Raw genomic sequence first — 16,892 nt, forward strand, 5'->3', positions numbered from 1 at the left:
TTCAGTAATAATAGCACCCAAGTAAGAAATGCCAAAGGAAATTGCAGAGAGGACCATATTTGGAAAACTTGGCCACCTGGCATCCTTCCACTGTGCATGGCAGTGATGCTGGCTTGAGGGTTTCCGACCTCTTCCCTCCCGCTTCCGTCCCATGTGCTCAGCTTGCCACCACACCAGCTGTGTCACTAAAACTGTTCACGGCATCACACCATAAACCAAACGTATCTTTGAAATGTTCCAAGTTAAAAATAATCCCTTGTATTTTCAGTGGGGTTATTTTTAACTTAGAGCAGTTTGGTGACCTGTGTCCTCATGTGACCCCACAGATAAGGGCATGACTGAGGGGTGGTCCACAATGATGTGGGGGCTCTGGTGGCTGGGAGGGAGTGAGAGTGGTAGCTGGGAACTTTAGGAGCCAACTTCACTTCTGATGCCAATATATTATGAAACTACATCTTACACTTAGTCATGGTGAGCAGCCAGTTGGTACCAGTCAATGAAGACAATGTATATGTCATTAAGGCAAACTCCTCGCAAGCACAGTAAGGATTGGACAAATGAAAAATTTGAAGAATCTAGTCCTGTGGTGATATAATGCTTTTGTTTAGTATCTTGATACATGTGTCTCTGTGTTATAATGCTCTCTGTACACAACATTATGTATGCAATAATATTATCCTTCCCAGTTTCAGCAGATAAAAATATTTTCACTCCTGGTTTTTCATTCCTGGGCTTCAGTAAAGAGAGAGCACAGTATGTCACTTTATGTTGTTTATGCTGTAACAATCTCAACTTTAGAAAGAGCTTTTATGACATTTGATATACTTAAACAGTTTGCTTTTGTTCCAAGTAATATTTTTAAAGGCCAACCTTCTTTAATGACTTTGTATTGTTCTAGTGGCAAAGGAATCATTTGGGATTAGGAATGTACCTCTTTATGAAAGGTCAGATGCTATTTCTGAGTATCAATAATACTTGATAATACCTCATCTGATTATTGTCTTTTAGGAAACTGAAGATAGGTTTGGTATCATAGTCATACAAGTATAAGGTTTTCTGGGGCTGGGAAACAGTTTACATGGAAACTTAGAGCTGGTGATTTCAGCAGTATAAAAAACAGAAATATGCCATGAAACAGGAGGGGTTGGTATGTTAATGTAAGTAAAGAGCTCAAGATTATATGGATTTCTTTCTCTGATATGAGCCTAAAAAAAGTAACATATGCATCCACTTTGACCGAGTTCATAAACGTGCCATCTCTTTCCCTAGCTTCTATTCATAGCGTTTGTGTGGTTTCTAGTTTCCTCCACTTCCTAAATCACATGTCCTTGACATCCTATGATCAAATACTTAGAGGGCTTCTAAACCAAAAACGTGTGGCTAAACCATACATGGAAAAAATGGTGGTAGTGTACATGAAAATACTGATTTGGACATGCTGCCCACAGGATGCAAGGGCAAGGCCACGGTGGGTCTGTGGGTGGGTCAGTGGACCCACCGCATGGCAGTGCCTGCAACCAGCACACCAGGGATGCACGTGGCACTAAGAAAACTCTTTCCTTTCCATTTGTGACGCTGTGCCCTGAGTGTCTGCAAAACAGTAGAGAAAACACGGAGTAATTTTTCCCTCTAACAGCACAACAGAAAATAAGTTAGCTTTAAAATACCTTGCATTGTGTCTTGACTGTAAATGGATGCTGTTAACAGCCAAGGGTGCTGGATACCTGAGTAACACCCAGGAGGGTCAGGGGAGGCCAGGAAGGGCTCCCTCTCTGCAGCCTGATAACATCTCAGATGTCAGGAGGTGTAAAGAGTGCCCTCTCCCAGCAGTGCTGCCCGGAGCCTTGCAGCTCCTGGAATCTCTGCAACCCCTTGGAGTAAATCTACCCCTTGCTTATCTCATTTTTCTGGGCATTGAACGGCTGCAGGTATTTTGCTTTGTGTCACAGTGTAACATGCACTGGTGTTGAGTTCCTTGTTTTCTGCAGTGGTTGAGGCGTGGCGTGGTTGCCTGGGTCTGGCTACAAGGTCAGCCCCTTTGAGCATGCAGCTGGACCAAACGACCTTGGAGTGTTCCTTACAACCTGGGTTGTTTATGCATTATATGATTCTGTGCCCATTTGTAGTTCAGGCATTTGTAGTTCAGCCTATAGGTGATAAAAGCCTCCTGTCTTTTTTTTTTTTTTTTCCCACCCATATCCGCCTGAGTCTGTTGCCCCATTGAATCCCACTTCCTTCATAACCAGGCTTGTAAAGCTGCTCAGTGAGACCTTGTGGTTACACGCTGTGCCCTACTTTAGGTTGAGGACCTGAGCAGGAACGTACAGTGTTACCAAATAAATAAGATACATACACAGAGTGCCTCATTTCTGTGCAAGCAGGAATTCACTGGCAGAGGAACAGAGGGGAATGAAAGGTGCTTGTCTCTCTTCTGATAAGTCTGTGTACTCATTCTTACTTGGGACAAATTATTCTTGAAGCACCCATGTATAACCCAGGTTACCTAGCTAAAATGGTGAAGGGACTGAACCGTATCTCAGTAAGCTGCAGTAAGAAAGTTCTCTTTGGAAGGAAAGAGCTTCTACTGTAATTGTAGCCAGGCTTGAATCGGGGCCACGGATGTAAAACCCACAGATGTGAATATGAACTTTTTTGCTCTGTTCCATTCCTTACAATAATGCTGCATTTTCTGCTTACTAATTTCTCATACAGGCTGTGAAGCAGCAGAACTATTAATATGTTTCTTTTTTTCTTTTTTTTTTCCCCCCACAGTGAGTTAGTAGCAAGGAACAAACATTGAAACTACTGTAAATTTAGTAGGTCAAGGAAACTTGAGGATTGAACCCAGTAGCCAAGTTTATTGCAGTCATGACAGAAGCTTTACTGTTTGTACCACAGGACTTTTATTCTCCAGAAGCACAGAAGGTTGCAAGTTAATTGCAATTAACTGTTTTATAACCCTCCCGTTCTTGACTGAGGCAACTACCTCAGGTGACAGAAGTGGAAGCCAAAAGTAATGTGTGTATGCTAAGGAATAATATAAGTAATGCGTGGATAAGAAATGTAAAATAAAATACACTTAAGCTTTTGCTTAGATTATGACAACAGTAAAATTTTATTTTGGGAAGAGTATATTATAGTAATGTATGGGAATCTTGCATATTTAAAGGAATGCATTTTATATTAAATTCTAACATTGTATTACAATAGCATTTCCAACCCAAAGAGACTTAACAGTATTTTTTCTATTGTAGAGTACTCTGAAAAGATACCAGATTAATGAAATGAGCAGTGATTAGTTGTGGAATACCTGAAGAGTAACAGATAATGGACAGCAAGCACTATTTGTTTTACTGGTGAACCAGCTCATCAATTAGCTGACACTAATTGAATAAATGCAAAATGTGATTGAAAAGAATAATGTACATATGAATGTTGTCCCTTTAAATTCTAGTGGTTAAGCATGGTAGGTGTTTTAAGTTACAGCTTGCAAAAATCCTGATTAATCTGGTGTCAGATTATTGTCTGACATCTATTTACAGTGTTTCCATTACCTTAGGATCCAAAAAGAAACCATATCCACAGCATGATTCCCCACTTCCCAGGCTGCAGGGTTTTTCTAAATTACTATAATAATGAAAAATATTTATTTTAAGAAGGATAGTACTGAGTGTTTTGTTCTGTCTTTGGGGAAGATCTCACAGCCTTAATGCTTCAGGCAGTTAGCTGCAGCTCTGAGATTCTGAAATGAGAGCAGGTCTGTTTTGCAGCCTTCTCAGTGCTTTCTTGCTATGCTGCATTTTCTGCCCTTGCCCTTGCTGGCTCCACTGTGTACACAAGTGGTTAGAGGGAGCTGGGATGCCTCTGATTTTTTTATACTGATACATACAATCTGTGCATGCACAGGAGGGCTGTCATGACACATGACATAACCCGAGATATTTGTAGGCCTGTCAGTGCAGCCTGTGACTTGTGAAGAGCTGTTTTGCCACGGAATATTGAGAGTTCTGGAGAGTGAAAGTGTTAAGTGGATTTGAGACCCCTCTTCTTTTACACTTCTGAGGTTAATCACCAGAACCATGTGCAAACTGAAGAACCTAGGAATGCTGGACAGCTTCTGGGCTTGGGTGTATGTCCTGGTCAAGTCATCACTCCATGTCAGGACAAATCTACACAGGGTCCTGCTTCTCTCCCACTTTTTTCCTGAGATATGAATGCTCATACATATGTAGGATCTGTGAGGGGCTCTATAGCAAGGTCCCATTCTGTGCAACTGTAAGATCAGAACAAGGAGAGCTATGAAGAGCATCAGTGGTCCGTCTGAATCGGCAAAAATTCAGGACCTGTGTTGTCCCTAACCCATGCTCAAACTAGAAACATCACCTAAGCCACTGAATGTTGCAGGGAGGAAGCATGCATGCTTATGAAATCTGCATCATTTCTTCTGCAGCAGATCCCACACAGCCATGATGAGCTCTGCTTCCCAGACATCAGGCTCCCCTTGGGCCACAGAAGGTCCTTCTGATTCAGATTATAGTGAAATCAGCTGACAATGAGGAGAGAGCTAATGATTATGTCAGTAACTAAACGCACAGGAGCGGCTGGCATAGTTTTAGTCAGGTTTTCCTTCTTCTTAGTCTTGGACTTTGCTTTGAGCTGGAACTAGTTTTTGCATGGCAATGGCCATTTTATTTTGTGCTGTCTAGATCTACTTCTCTGTCACCAGGTGTAGGTAGATGAAAATTCATAGTGAAGGCCAGGTTAGATGCACTATTCTTCTAGCAAAGACTCTCCATCTGTATTTGCAAGCCACTACCTGCCTCACTGGACTACACCTGTTCCCACATCAGACCCTCTGCCCTGTTTTTGTTTTTTTTTTTCACCCTGATGTGCTTGTCTGGGCTGTGTTGCTTGACAGATACTGGCGTAGTACAGTGTGCCCTCTCCCAGTGTCCACGTGTCCTCCCAGATTCCATCCCTCAGAATTAAGGCTGCCCAGTCACTTTGGGGATGTGGATGTGTTGGTGGGGTCGAAGATCAACAACTATGTTTCAGATCTTGGCCATTGTCCTCCAAAGCAGGCCATGCTGGCTCCACATAAGAGGATGAAACTTCTGGGCACAACTAACTTTAATTAACTGGGAGAAACATGTTTAGAGTGACTACAGCTGGTGCTATGGAAACCCTCTTGCAAAATGCTAAGGATGTATACTAAGCAGAGGTGGTTTTGAAGTTACTGCTGCTGCTGGAATTCCCCTCTCTGCTTTGCAAGATTTTTTTTATCCCTCTCTTTTATAAGAAAGAACCTAGACATGTGTGTCCATAAGGTCAATAAGATTTTTCTGAGCTCTCCTTCTGTCTGCCTTTCCATTTACACTCATATTCAGGGACTTTTGAGTTGGTCAGAGATGGGACTCTTGACTTAGAGGGAGGACATGCTCAGCAGAAGACTTTCTGGCAGTGGGATCTCCATAAGACATGTGAGAATCTTCTTCAACCCTTTTTCAGAAAAAGTCTGGCAAACCTACCATCCTTCTTCATGAGAGAGAGCAGTGTGGAGATTTCAGAAGGAAGAGATAACCCCAAATAATTGTAAACTGAAAGCCTGGTGGAACTGGGATAAATAATGGTAGGGCAAGTCTTCATGGGCTATATTTAGAAAGACAACATAAACACACATCTCCCTCCCTGTTTAGGTTTTGTGTGCATGGTTTGATTGAGAACCCATACCCCTTGTGTGTATAATGTTTTTAACTGGGAAGTCAGAGAAGCCATGCTTTTTTTCCCTAGATAATAGAACCAGGAGCAACAGCTACTTCATAACTCATCTTGCCTTGGTTGCCTACTCTAATAATTATTAGGCAATTACAAGACTGTGCTTCCCTACACTAAGGCTGCACCTTGAGGTTATCCTCCAGCCAGCTCTGCTAATTATCCTTAACTATCCTATTCATAGCTGCGGGGTCATCAGCCATCCCCACACCATGGGCAACCATACTAAGCAAGTGAGGTATAGACAGGAATGTCATTCTTTGCTCTTTCTGCTGATTAACTCTGTTTACTCATGCAGGCTCAGAGCAAGGACACATGGGCATACTTACAGTAAGCCTGTCTCAGTCAAGATGCCCATTTCAGTCATTTGTAGGGTCTTCATATGTGCAACAGCACCAGTGTTATTTCTGATTTTTTATTTCTCCTGGGGCTCCATGGTCAGCTCTGTGCACAGGCAAAGGAAGCAGAGTGATGGAGGATGGCAAATGGTCTGTAGCCTTGCAGTTTATTTTTGGCTGCTGTCACTACTGATAAAGGATGTGGTTTGGTGGGACAACTTCTGGTAGTGAAGTCCTTCCCTAGTATGTGCAGTTGCCACCCTGTCCGATGTGCCTCAGAAGCAACAGAAGCAGCAGTCCTGGTTTTCCAGGGCTGCCCCTCGCTCTCCTCAGCTCCACCTCTTTCAAAAACACAAAATCTCAGTGACCACGTGAATTAAGTATGTGACAAAACTCTTCCTATACTGATGCCTCCTCAGAACAGCCTCAGTGCTGAAAAAAAAAATCTTGTGCCCAGAAATTTAGGTACACCAAGTCTATAAATTTGAGGTTGATTATGGAATAAATTATGCTTTGTATTTAAAGAGGACTATGGCAAAATGAAAAATATTCTGTAGAAATGAGGGAGGCTAAAAAAAAAAACCACAACCCAAGCTAATAAAATACAGGATAATGTTTGCCTTTCAGGATTACAGCTTGTGCCATGACCATGAATAAATACGTGGAGGAAAATGTTTCCCAAAAATCCTATACAACAATAAAGTATTTCATGAAGATGCTGAGCAGTGTCAGTGAGACTTTAATCTTCATCTTCATGGGAGTGTCTACTGTTGGGAAGAACCATGAGTGGAACTGGGCCTTCGTGAGCTTCACCCTCATTTTCTGTTTAATCTGGAGGGCACTGGGTAAGCAAGTCCACAAGAGAAACTTTTTACCTGTCTTTAAGTAGAAAATGCCAAAATTCAAGCAGAGCCCCATCAGTTTGTACAATAGTCTTCTGACTTGTAACGTGTCCCAGATCTCAGGATCAGCTTCCACCTTTCCCCAAAATGGATCCCAGAAATGAATCTGGTCCTGATCCTGCCCATCCAAAGTCAGAGGCAGTCTGCTTGTTAATCAGAGTATGTGTATTTCAGTAAACATTTATTTAAAAATAAGCATTTTTTTTCTGTAAAGAATTAGCAGTTGTACAATAAAAGACGTTGGGTTTGTTTGTTTTTTTTTTTACATTTATGTTTACTGTGTTCAGGCATTTTCCCAGTCATTAGCATCAAAACAAGAAATCCTGTAGTTGAAGTGTTGTTCAGGTATATATTGTGAAGTAAAAAATCCTGTAAATAAAATGCTTGACCACTCCTGAGTTTGCTGTACTAGGTCTTTCTCTGTTACCTTAAGTGACGGTTAGGCTTGTAGGTCATATGGTTTCCTATGTAATGATTGAGTCCCCTTGTGTATAGAGGTGCCTCATGCTTTGGTTTGCTTCTACACTCCTACTTCCAGTTCCCAAATCTCTCTCCAGTGCAGAAATCTGGACTATTTTCTCTCCTGCACCTGCAATCCCGCAATTAATACCTTATGCTAGAAAACAGCCAAGCATCCTGAGTGCCCTCCAGCTCCTGGCCCCATGCTTGCTCTCTTCATCTGCCTTTATACCTTTATTCCGGTCTGCCACATCCCTGTAGCCTTTCCCTTTAGTACACCAGCATGCACTGACATCTTCTCCCTCCATTCTGAGTCCTGCATCCTTTAAAATAAAATGAGTGGACAGGGTTTTGCAGGATTCAAAGCATATCTAGTAGGAGGTGACAAGTCAAAGTGTTCAAAAGAACCTCAAATACTATTAAAAAATATTACAAATCTTGGTCTGTGCTGAAAAGGGAATTATTACTGTTCTAGAGTTGCAGAGTTTGTCTTGTAGAGATCAATTAGCTTCTTTGCATTCTAAATCCTGATGTGGTTATCTCACTAAATATGTTTATGATGCTTCTTAGGCATTTTAAATTTTTCTTCCATGTTGTTTTCAAGCTGCTAAGTAACACTTAATTTCTCTAAAAATATAAAGGCAAGAAACAAAGCATTTTAAAACAAATATTAGCATTCTTGGATGTTTCTATGTGATTTTAATTTATTTATTTTGTCTCCTGTATTTCTGATTGTCTGGGTTTTTTTCCCTATAGGTGTTTTTGTTCTGACTCAGATCATTAATGTGTTCCGGACAATTCCTCTCACTTTTAAGGACCAATTCATTATTGCTTATGGAGGCCTCCGAGGAGCTATTTGCTTCTCACTTGTATTTCTGCTTCCTTCTACCGTGTTCCCCAGGAAGAAACTGTTCATCACTGCTGTTATTGTTGTGATATTCTTTACTGTTTTCATTCAGGTAATGCCTTTCCTCTTCTAGACTTCTTGTTTCTCGAGCAGGTTGTAATAAGAAGTAGGGAGAAAACCAGGTGTCCTAACTTAGTGTAGGAACATAACTGAAGGTATTCTACACAAATGTTAGGAAAAAAATGCTTTGCAGATCGCAGAGAAGTAGCAAAAGTATGCCAGATATTAAGTTCTTATGCTAACATATAAGTAGTGTTAAGTATTTAAGACCTAGTGAGGTTGGAGTAGGAGATAAAAGATAATCTGGGTACAGCCCCAGCACTAATGCCTTGTTAGGATATTTAAAGTTGTGTTTATATTACTCAGGAGTTTGGTGTTGGATAGGGTGCCGGGTGGGCAGGGAGGGAAGACACTGAGGGAACTGAAAACAAATTTTTTAAATTAGCCTTTTACATGTAAAAAGGTGTCATGGGAAGTAGCAAGTATCTGTACTCATACTTGGAAAAGGGGAAAAGGTTGCTGGAACAATTGGGGGTTGGTTAGTTGACCTTGGCATGTAAACTGGGAAAAATTATTTTGAAGAAAAGAATAATTTAAAATATGGTGATAAGTGGAATATGTTAGGAAATACAACGTGATCTAAAAAAGGAAACCTAGTATCATTCTTTGATAAGGCAATTTATTTCCTGGAGTAATCTCATCTAACTGGACTGTTGTAAAACCTTTGGGGAACACTTCTGCATAGGAAATATTATTATCCTAACTACTTATTAATCTGAGCTTTAGGTTGACATTAGGATAATCGTAAAGCAAATGATGAAGGAGTTGACAGTTTCTCCTATAAAGGGTAATAGAAGCAAATGGTTCTTTCAGTCAGAAAGGAGCTCTGATGGGTCTCTAGTCCAACCCCATGCCCAAAGCAGGGCACCCTTCAAAGCTAGATCATGTTGCTCAGGAGCATGTCAAGCTGAGTTCTGAGTATCTCCATGGATGGAGATTCTCCAGCCTCTTTGGGCACCTGCTCTGGTGTTCAACAGCTCTGGTCAGAGAACAGGCTGATGAGATATTACTAATGGAATTCCTCAAGGATTGTTACTGTAGATAGTCTTGTTTAATATTCTTGTTATTGACCATGGCACGTGAACATAGTTTTTCAGTACTGATGTTTCTTGATCACAGACTTTGGAAGGTGTTTTCAGGGTGAGAGCAAGACAAGTGTATTTTGTAGAAAAAAAGTGTATTGACTAAAGGTCAATATGGTAGAAACAGAATTAAATTGAACAGTAATAAGTGTGGTCATATTCTTGATAAGATTTCATTACTTGGGATTTCTCTTTGAAATAGGAACTTTTCATTTTGGAAAAAAAATAGGGGAAAAAAACATGGGTGTTCTAGTTGATAACAGGGTGGAATTTAAGCCACCAGTGCAGTGAGGTAGAGAAGAAGGGAAAATTTGACCATAAGACATACTGAGACAGGTATTTCCATCACAGAATAATGTAATATCCTGCAGTGATCATGGGAATGGTAAGCCTGTTGTGTGGAAGGAGACAATGATGCCTTAGCTTTAGCAAACTGAAGAAGAGGGACTGTAATTACTGTTTATATCAGGGAGTGAACACCAGAGAAGGAGTAACACTGTATAAACTAAAAAGACAAATGTTGGCATAAGAACAAAGTGGTACAATGTGACCATGATGCAATTAAGAAAGCAGCTTTCTAATTATCAGAACAATGAGGTTCAGGATGAGTGTTCCAGTATGAGCAATGGGGCAAAGAAACCTAACTACTCCTAAGATAAAGCTTGGTTCATTTACAAAAAGAAATATGTGACCTGGTTGTCTAGGATAGTAGAGACTGATGTCAACATCATGAGAGGTTCATTCCTCTCCTCTGTGCCAGTGTGGCTGTACAAATAAACAAATTATGTCAATTCTTCCACAAATAATGGCTCAAAACCATGCTATCATTCTGGGACAGCCAAAACTGTTTGTTCTTTCTGTAAGAATAGTCAGGCAAGGACATAGATTTGAGAAAAGTCTCAGTGTCACAGGTCTTGAATAGCAGTTTTAGTGCTACTGTTGCCAGATCCTTCAGTAAACTTTGGAACATCAGAGAGTTTCTTAAATCAGGAAAAAAAAAAAAAAAAAAAAAAAAAAGAGTTTAAAGATACTATGGACGGGGTAACTGATTATCTCCTGATGAGGTTTGTTAGATTGCCCCTCTTGAACCTCTTAGCTCCCCTCTTCCTTAGTGGAGTCTGTGTACTGGCAAGGGCTTCATCACAAGAGTGAACACACTATTATTTTTGTGTCAGGCAGGATTTTGCGGTTAGGAAGGTGTAAAGGGTATCCAGAGCTAAAAAGGCCATTTTCATGCTTTGACAGAGATGGAAAAGATTGAAAGTCCTTGTTTTTTTTCTTTATGTTTATGGAAAAAAAACCCCAGGACTATTTGTCTTTTTTTGTTGCTGTTTCTTCTTCATAGGGAATAACAATTCGCCCACTGGTGGAGTTTCTTGATGTCAAAAGGTCAAATAAAAAGCAGCCTGCTGTCAGTGAAGAAATTTATAACAGGGTATGTTGCAATTTCAATGTCATATATGAAACCCTCATAAAAATATAATTACTAGTGACTTTCAGCAAGACAAGGATTCAGCATACAGTATTAGAGAGAGACAGGCACTCTTAGATTTATTTTTCATAGCTGTTACAAGCACAATAACTTTAAGGCTTATAGTTAAACTTCAGCAGTTACCAAAATTAGCCTTATTATATTAGTTTGGAATCTTCACTTTCTTAATTGTTTACCTCTTGAGGAATATTAACTTTTTGTAGTTTGTCTCACATATGAGATACTTGTTATTGTAGAACTTGGCTACAATAGGAGACATTTGCCAATTTGATTACCTTACATTGCATTTGAGTAAGTCTATTTAAACAAATTCAGACTTCTCCTAAATACACTCTTAAGCTTGCTAAATGCTCCAGTCGACAGACTTCTTATGTATTTTTATTTGTATTTGGTATGTATATGTCTAGAATTATTGCAGTTTATTAGCCAAGCATATTCTTGAATATATTTCTCCTTGCAGCATACCTGTGGCAGGTGGTGTGAAGTTATGAAAATGAAGAATAATAAGAGCTATATTCAGCAAAGAAGTCAATCTAGGCATCTAAAAGTCCTCCCTTTAGGAGCTTATCCTTTGGAGGTAGCTACCAGGACTGCCTGAGAATTTCAGAGCCCCCTACTTTTGTACCTGAATTAGGAGCAAATGAGCTGACTCTGGGGATCAAGTGAGATCTCAGCAGATCTGATTCACTCTTTCATAATTCATAATAGACTGAGGAAGAGTGAGTCTAATATCAGGTGCTCAGGATACTTTGAGGTGAGTCTGGGCATCAGTCCTCTAAAATAGGAACCCAGGACATGATGCTGAGTATCTCAGCTCTGTCCTGTGCATCCTGAGGGACTGGTGCTTATGTGGGGAGCTGCAGCCCATTCAGACTGTCTCCTCTGCAAAGTCCTACCTGCTTCACTCTTGGGCCCAGGGAAGTCCCTGAAGAAGTCCAAGGTATAGCCCTGAGGGGTTAGGGAACTTAAAAGAAATGAAAATACAGGGCAAAAAAGTTTCATCCAGGTTTGGGAGCAGCTGAGCAAGACTAATGTTGAGGAGATCAGCAGCTAACTTGTGTCCTTTTGGGGCTGTGAGCTAAGGAAGCTCCAGAGGAATGAAACAGATTGTGGCTCTTAGTTTGGTTAGACTGCATTTTGTTAATATGAAGCACTGCCTTGAATTCTGACTTGACTTGTATGTTTTGAAGAAAGTTTTAAACTAATAATATCTAAAGCAAGCCAAGTTATATCTGTAAGTTTATGTAATGAAACATCATTTCCCCTTTAGTTCTTTGATCACGTGAAGACTGGAATTGAAGATGTGTGTGGACACTGGGGTCACAACTTTTGGAGAGATAAGTAAGAATGTTACTTAAAACTTTTGTTATACAGGAGAGGCCAGACTGGTTCAGCAGCAACACGCAAAGGCTGTTGAGTGTCAGATTTCATTTTCAGCACTTTGTTCTTGAAAGCAGATGGTTGTTTTTAGAAATTGTGGGTTACAAAGGGGAAAGAGCAAAACAATGTCTTTTTACTAAACCACAGGCCAGTAGAACAAAATCTCCAGCTGGCAAGAAAGACAGCCCTCTGATCTCAGGGTAAAGGACTGTACCTTCTGAGGGTGTGTGTCTTCTCCCTGTTTCTGACTGTTTCAGAGCATTTCCTGTGTGCCTGCTGAGCCTTTCAACCCATCTGTCTTTCCTCCTGCGAATTTTACATCTCTGTGATGTTAAGTGAAGGGTTGGTTCCCTATTTGATGGGAAACATACAAAAGCTTTGGGACTTTTTCTGGAAAGATCAAGACACAAGCTGCATGAGGTGCATGAGAGATTCTAATGGCAGGTAGCTCCAGTTCTTGCTGGTGTTATTTAAGACTTAATGTTAGTTAAGAAGATTACCACTGGCAATACCTGCATAATTCCTGTTTTCATTGTGGCTGCTGAATCATCACCATCACTGCTTTGGATCTAACTCCCTTTTCTCAGGAACAGTCTTCTACAGTGAAAACCTTGGCATTGCTCATCCACCTTCTAGTTACTGCTCCAACAAGAATTTAAATGTTCTACAGAGGACTAGCACCAGCAGGAAAGGCTGAGAAAAGCCCTCTCTAAATGACTTGAGGGCATGACAGTGAGGACATTCTCCTCTCTGCATGGGGTACAACTTTCCTTTCCACAGCCTGGTTCCCGTCCAGGCTGTGTGAGGTCTTTACTTAACAGATTACAGACCACAGGAGGTCCCAGCTCTTCATGATCTTCAGAAACTTTTACTGAAATTCAAGAATAATTTCAGAATGGCCAGAAGGCAAAATATTTTCTAACAAACCATATAACGACAGCTGTAATCAATGTTTTTTTCACTAAGCATCCAAGAGGGTTGAATTTGCTTTAGAGGAAGGGAGAGTTTCCAAAGTTTTACAAGAGTAGATTAAAATGTCAAAGAAAAAGCAGTCGATGCAAATTTAGACCTTTTATTTGTTATTACAGTAAATATTTAATGTTCTCTTTGTCTTGATGAAAATGGAGAATTAAAAATAACATTGCCTAGTAACACAGAATACCTAAAAGTTAAAATTTGCTGGTAGGGAGACTTTCCATTAACATATTAACTAAAACACTGGTGAAGACTATCTAGGTTACATGAAAACATACTAACATATAAAAAAGGGTCAAGTTCATCTTCTTACTCAGCAGCAGTTTTTTAATATGAACAGAGACATCCCCAGGGAATAAAATCAAAACAACACAAAACAATTGCATTAGCTACAGTATATTGGCTTTCCCTAACTGTGCACAGTACAAATTAACTGGTTGGGTTGGTTTGCCTCACATACAGGTTTAAAAAGTTTGATAATAAATACCTGCGAAGACTTCTAATCCGGGAGAACCAGCCCAAATCCAGCATTGTTTCTTTGTACAAGAAGCTGGAAATCAAACATGCCATTGAGATGGCAGAGAGTGGGATGATAAGCAAAGTCCCATCATCAGTGTCTCTCAGGTAAGCAAGCCATGCCAGCAAGGCCAAGCATTTTGGCTGGCTCACATAATTTATTTCACAGCCCAGTCTTGTTGGCAGGATAATCACTTTGACTTAGGACACTTTGTGTCCAAATGTCACCTGAACAGTGAGCGGATGTGAAACCAGAGCATTTTGCCTGCAGCTTGCACGGGGAAGCACTCAGTGAGCTGTGCTCATCCGGAGTGGGTAGTTTTACAAGGGCAGCTGCTTGTAGGAACATTGATTTGCCATGTAGGGCAGAGCTGGAGCTGAACCAGTGCCTGCCCATCTGCAGCAAATATCTGCGGGGGAAGCCTGAAGGGCATTTGAAAAAGTACCATAATCAAATTTACAGTTTAATGTAATTTATATAAAATTTGGGGATCTGAGTTTTGAATCTTACCACTGACTCAAATGAGATCCAGGTTTCATTCCAACATGTTTCGCTTTCACCTGTTCCTCGGTTGCCTTGGAATGTTGTTTCCAACTCTAAAAAATTAAAACATTCTTCCTCCCCCTCTCTCTTTCCCCTACCTCCCTTTTTAAATCCTGCTACAGTGAATATCATGAAGGAAAGATAAAGCCACTTTCTCCCACTGAAATGGAAAACATGCGGGAAATATTAACAAAGAATCTCTACCAAATACGACATCGAGTAAGAATGAAGTTTTGTATACTTTAATATCCTACTTCTCTTTGAATATACTGATTACCTTCCTAAGATATCTTTGGGGTAGTTCATCTGCTGTAGCACAGCTTAGCAATTCTATTGCCTATGAATCTGTGTCCTATCATACGTACAGCAGCATAGTCATACTACTTCATATAAATAGCTTACTTGATCTTATACTATTGATAAAGCTTAATGTTTGCGTTCATATTACCTGCACTATACTTAAAATTATTTTTAAAGGATGATAGGTGGAAATTCAGCCGAACACTTGTCCACTTGTATCAGTGTTTTGGTCACTTCATATCGGATTAGATTTCTCATTTGCCTCCGGTTGTGAATTTGCTTGTATTAAGAGCAGAGGTGATGAGCTGGAAAAATAGTGAAATAAAAGCAAAAGGACATTTCACATTTACCTTCCTGTGGCTAAGTAGTTTGTGTGCCTGGGCCCTTGGAAAGCATTCAAAAATGAAGCAAGCTGCAGCTTGCTGGAAGTAAAAATGACTTTCCCCTAGGTGACTCACAGCTTTCAAATGTGTGTCCTCTACTGACATCCTGACTGAGTTAGTATGATGTGGGGGTAAATGCTGTATTAAGCCAGATTTTTCCAATTTTTGTTTCATTTTAAATATCAACAGGTTAAAAAACAAAGCACAAAACAAACCCAAAGAAAACAGGTGCTTTTGAAGCAGATGACTAAATTAGTGCTTGTAGCAAGACGAACCTCTCTTTGGGAACGGCGCTTCAATGTCCAACCAGGTGTTCGAGCAGAGATTCACGAGCAGTGCTCTAAGCCTATGGCTCTCAGAGTTGACTAGCCCAGATCAGTGCTGTTGCTCCAAGAGTGACTGGTCTCTCTGCTGGCTAGCCCAGGACTGAGCTGGGCCTGTGTCTTAGGCCTCACCTTTTATTGGCCCCCTGGTCCTGCTCATGCGCAGTGGGGGCCCACCCTAATTATGCACAGGTGGGCTTGACACAAGCTCATGCTCACTCCCTGGCAATTAGTGGCACCTGGTTGCCTCATTTCACTACAAGTGCTGGCAAAATTACTGTTCTTGTTCTTAATCATAGAATGGATTGGGTGGAAGGGACCTTGAAGATCATCAGTTACAATCCCCTACAATACAATTTTGTTCACAGAGATTTATGATGTTTATTAAAACATTAAAGCAAAAAGACTATTTTGCACTGTTACATGTAGTTCAGTGCATTTGGCATAATGCTTTACAGAGTGTGACCACTGCTTTTCTATTTCAGACAATGTCATACAACCGACACAGCCTGGCTGCAGATGCAAATGAAAAGCAGGCCAAGGAAATTCTGATCCGTCGTCGGCACAGCCTTAGGGAGAGCCTGAGGAAAACAAACAGCCTGTCAAGAGACAGACCGGTACTTGCTTTTTGGTTGTTTTATAGGAACCAGTTCTTTGTAGCTCAATGTCATGGAGAAAAAAAAATCTTCTGAAACGCAGACAAAATAAATCCTGAATTTGGAAGACAACTGCACATACAATGTCATGCTTATGCACTGAACTGCACACATGGAATTTGTGCTGATCCCTTCAGCAAAGCTTCAGCCTTGTGCAGCATGATATGGGAGTGTGATCTGCTGCCATAATTTTATCTCAGAGGAGCTGAATAAGCTCTGCACAAAGTGTGCCTCTAAGAGATGGTCAGTATTCTCTATCAGTATTTGACGAAGCTTGGATGAACAAGGTCAAAAATGACTTGAGATAAACAAACTGCTTACAGTATGCTTCAAAATATGGGACAGAGAACTTTTATTGAGTCAGTCAGAGTGAATTCTTAATTTGAAAAATGTTGTGGAGTCCTTAGTATTCATAAAATGTAATCAGTCCTTCAGGCTTTAATACAGAAAAGGAAAACTCCATCCATCTATGAGAAATGCCATAGCGTGATATTTGGCTCTCTGAGGCAATCCTGCAATACCTTCATTGTAAACTTCAGACCATATGTGAATGGAACACACTGATTCAGCAGGGAAGCTGATGCCCTAAATTGTCTTCCCATTTTAAGCATCAGAGAAATTACCAACCTATAAATAAGTATCTTCATGCTACAGGAATACTTAGTGCCTGTCATCTCCATGACACAGTTGGTCATCACGACCTTAGCTGTAATGATGTCTCCAATAAGTGTCGGTTGTCATTATAACCAAGGCTACTGTGGTGTGAACTGGGGCAATGTCTGTTCCTCATTGATTTTTTTCCT

At 40.5% G+C, this 16,892-nt stretch overlaps 1 protein-coding gene across 1 annotated transcript in view; it reads left to right on the top strand.

Annotated features, from left to right (window-relative positions):
• SLC9A2 (solute carrier family 9 member A2) overlaps nt 1-16,892 on the top strand; it is a 34,608-nt gene that overhangs the window by 12,051 nt on the left and 5,665 nt on the right. Inside the window, exons 4-10 of the mRNA XM_030469221.1 lie at nt 6,738-6,955; nt 8,228-8,430; nt 10,866-10,955; nt 12,283-12,353; nt 13,830-13,991; nt 14,550-14,646; nt 15,919-16,050. Coding sequence (XP_030325081.1) covers nt 6,738-6,955; nt 8,228-8,430; nt 10,866-10,955; nt 12,283-12,353; nt 13,830-13,991; nt 14,550-14,646; nt 15,919-16,050 — 973 coding nt within the window. The remainder of the gene's footprint in view (nt 1-6,737; nt 6,956-8,227; nt 8,431-10,865; nt 10,956-12,282; nt 12,354-13,829; nt 13,992-14,549; nt 14,647-15,918; nt 16,051-16,892) is intronic.

This window comes from Calypte anna, chromosome 1 (genome assembly GCF_003957555.1).
Source record: "Calypte anna isolate BGI_N300 chromosome 1, bCalAnn1_v1.p, whole genome shotgun sequence".
NCBI lineage: Eukaryota > Metazoa > Chordata > Aves > Apodiformes > Trochilidae > Calypte > Calypte anna.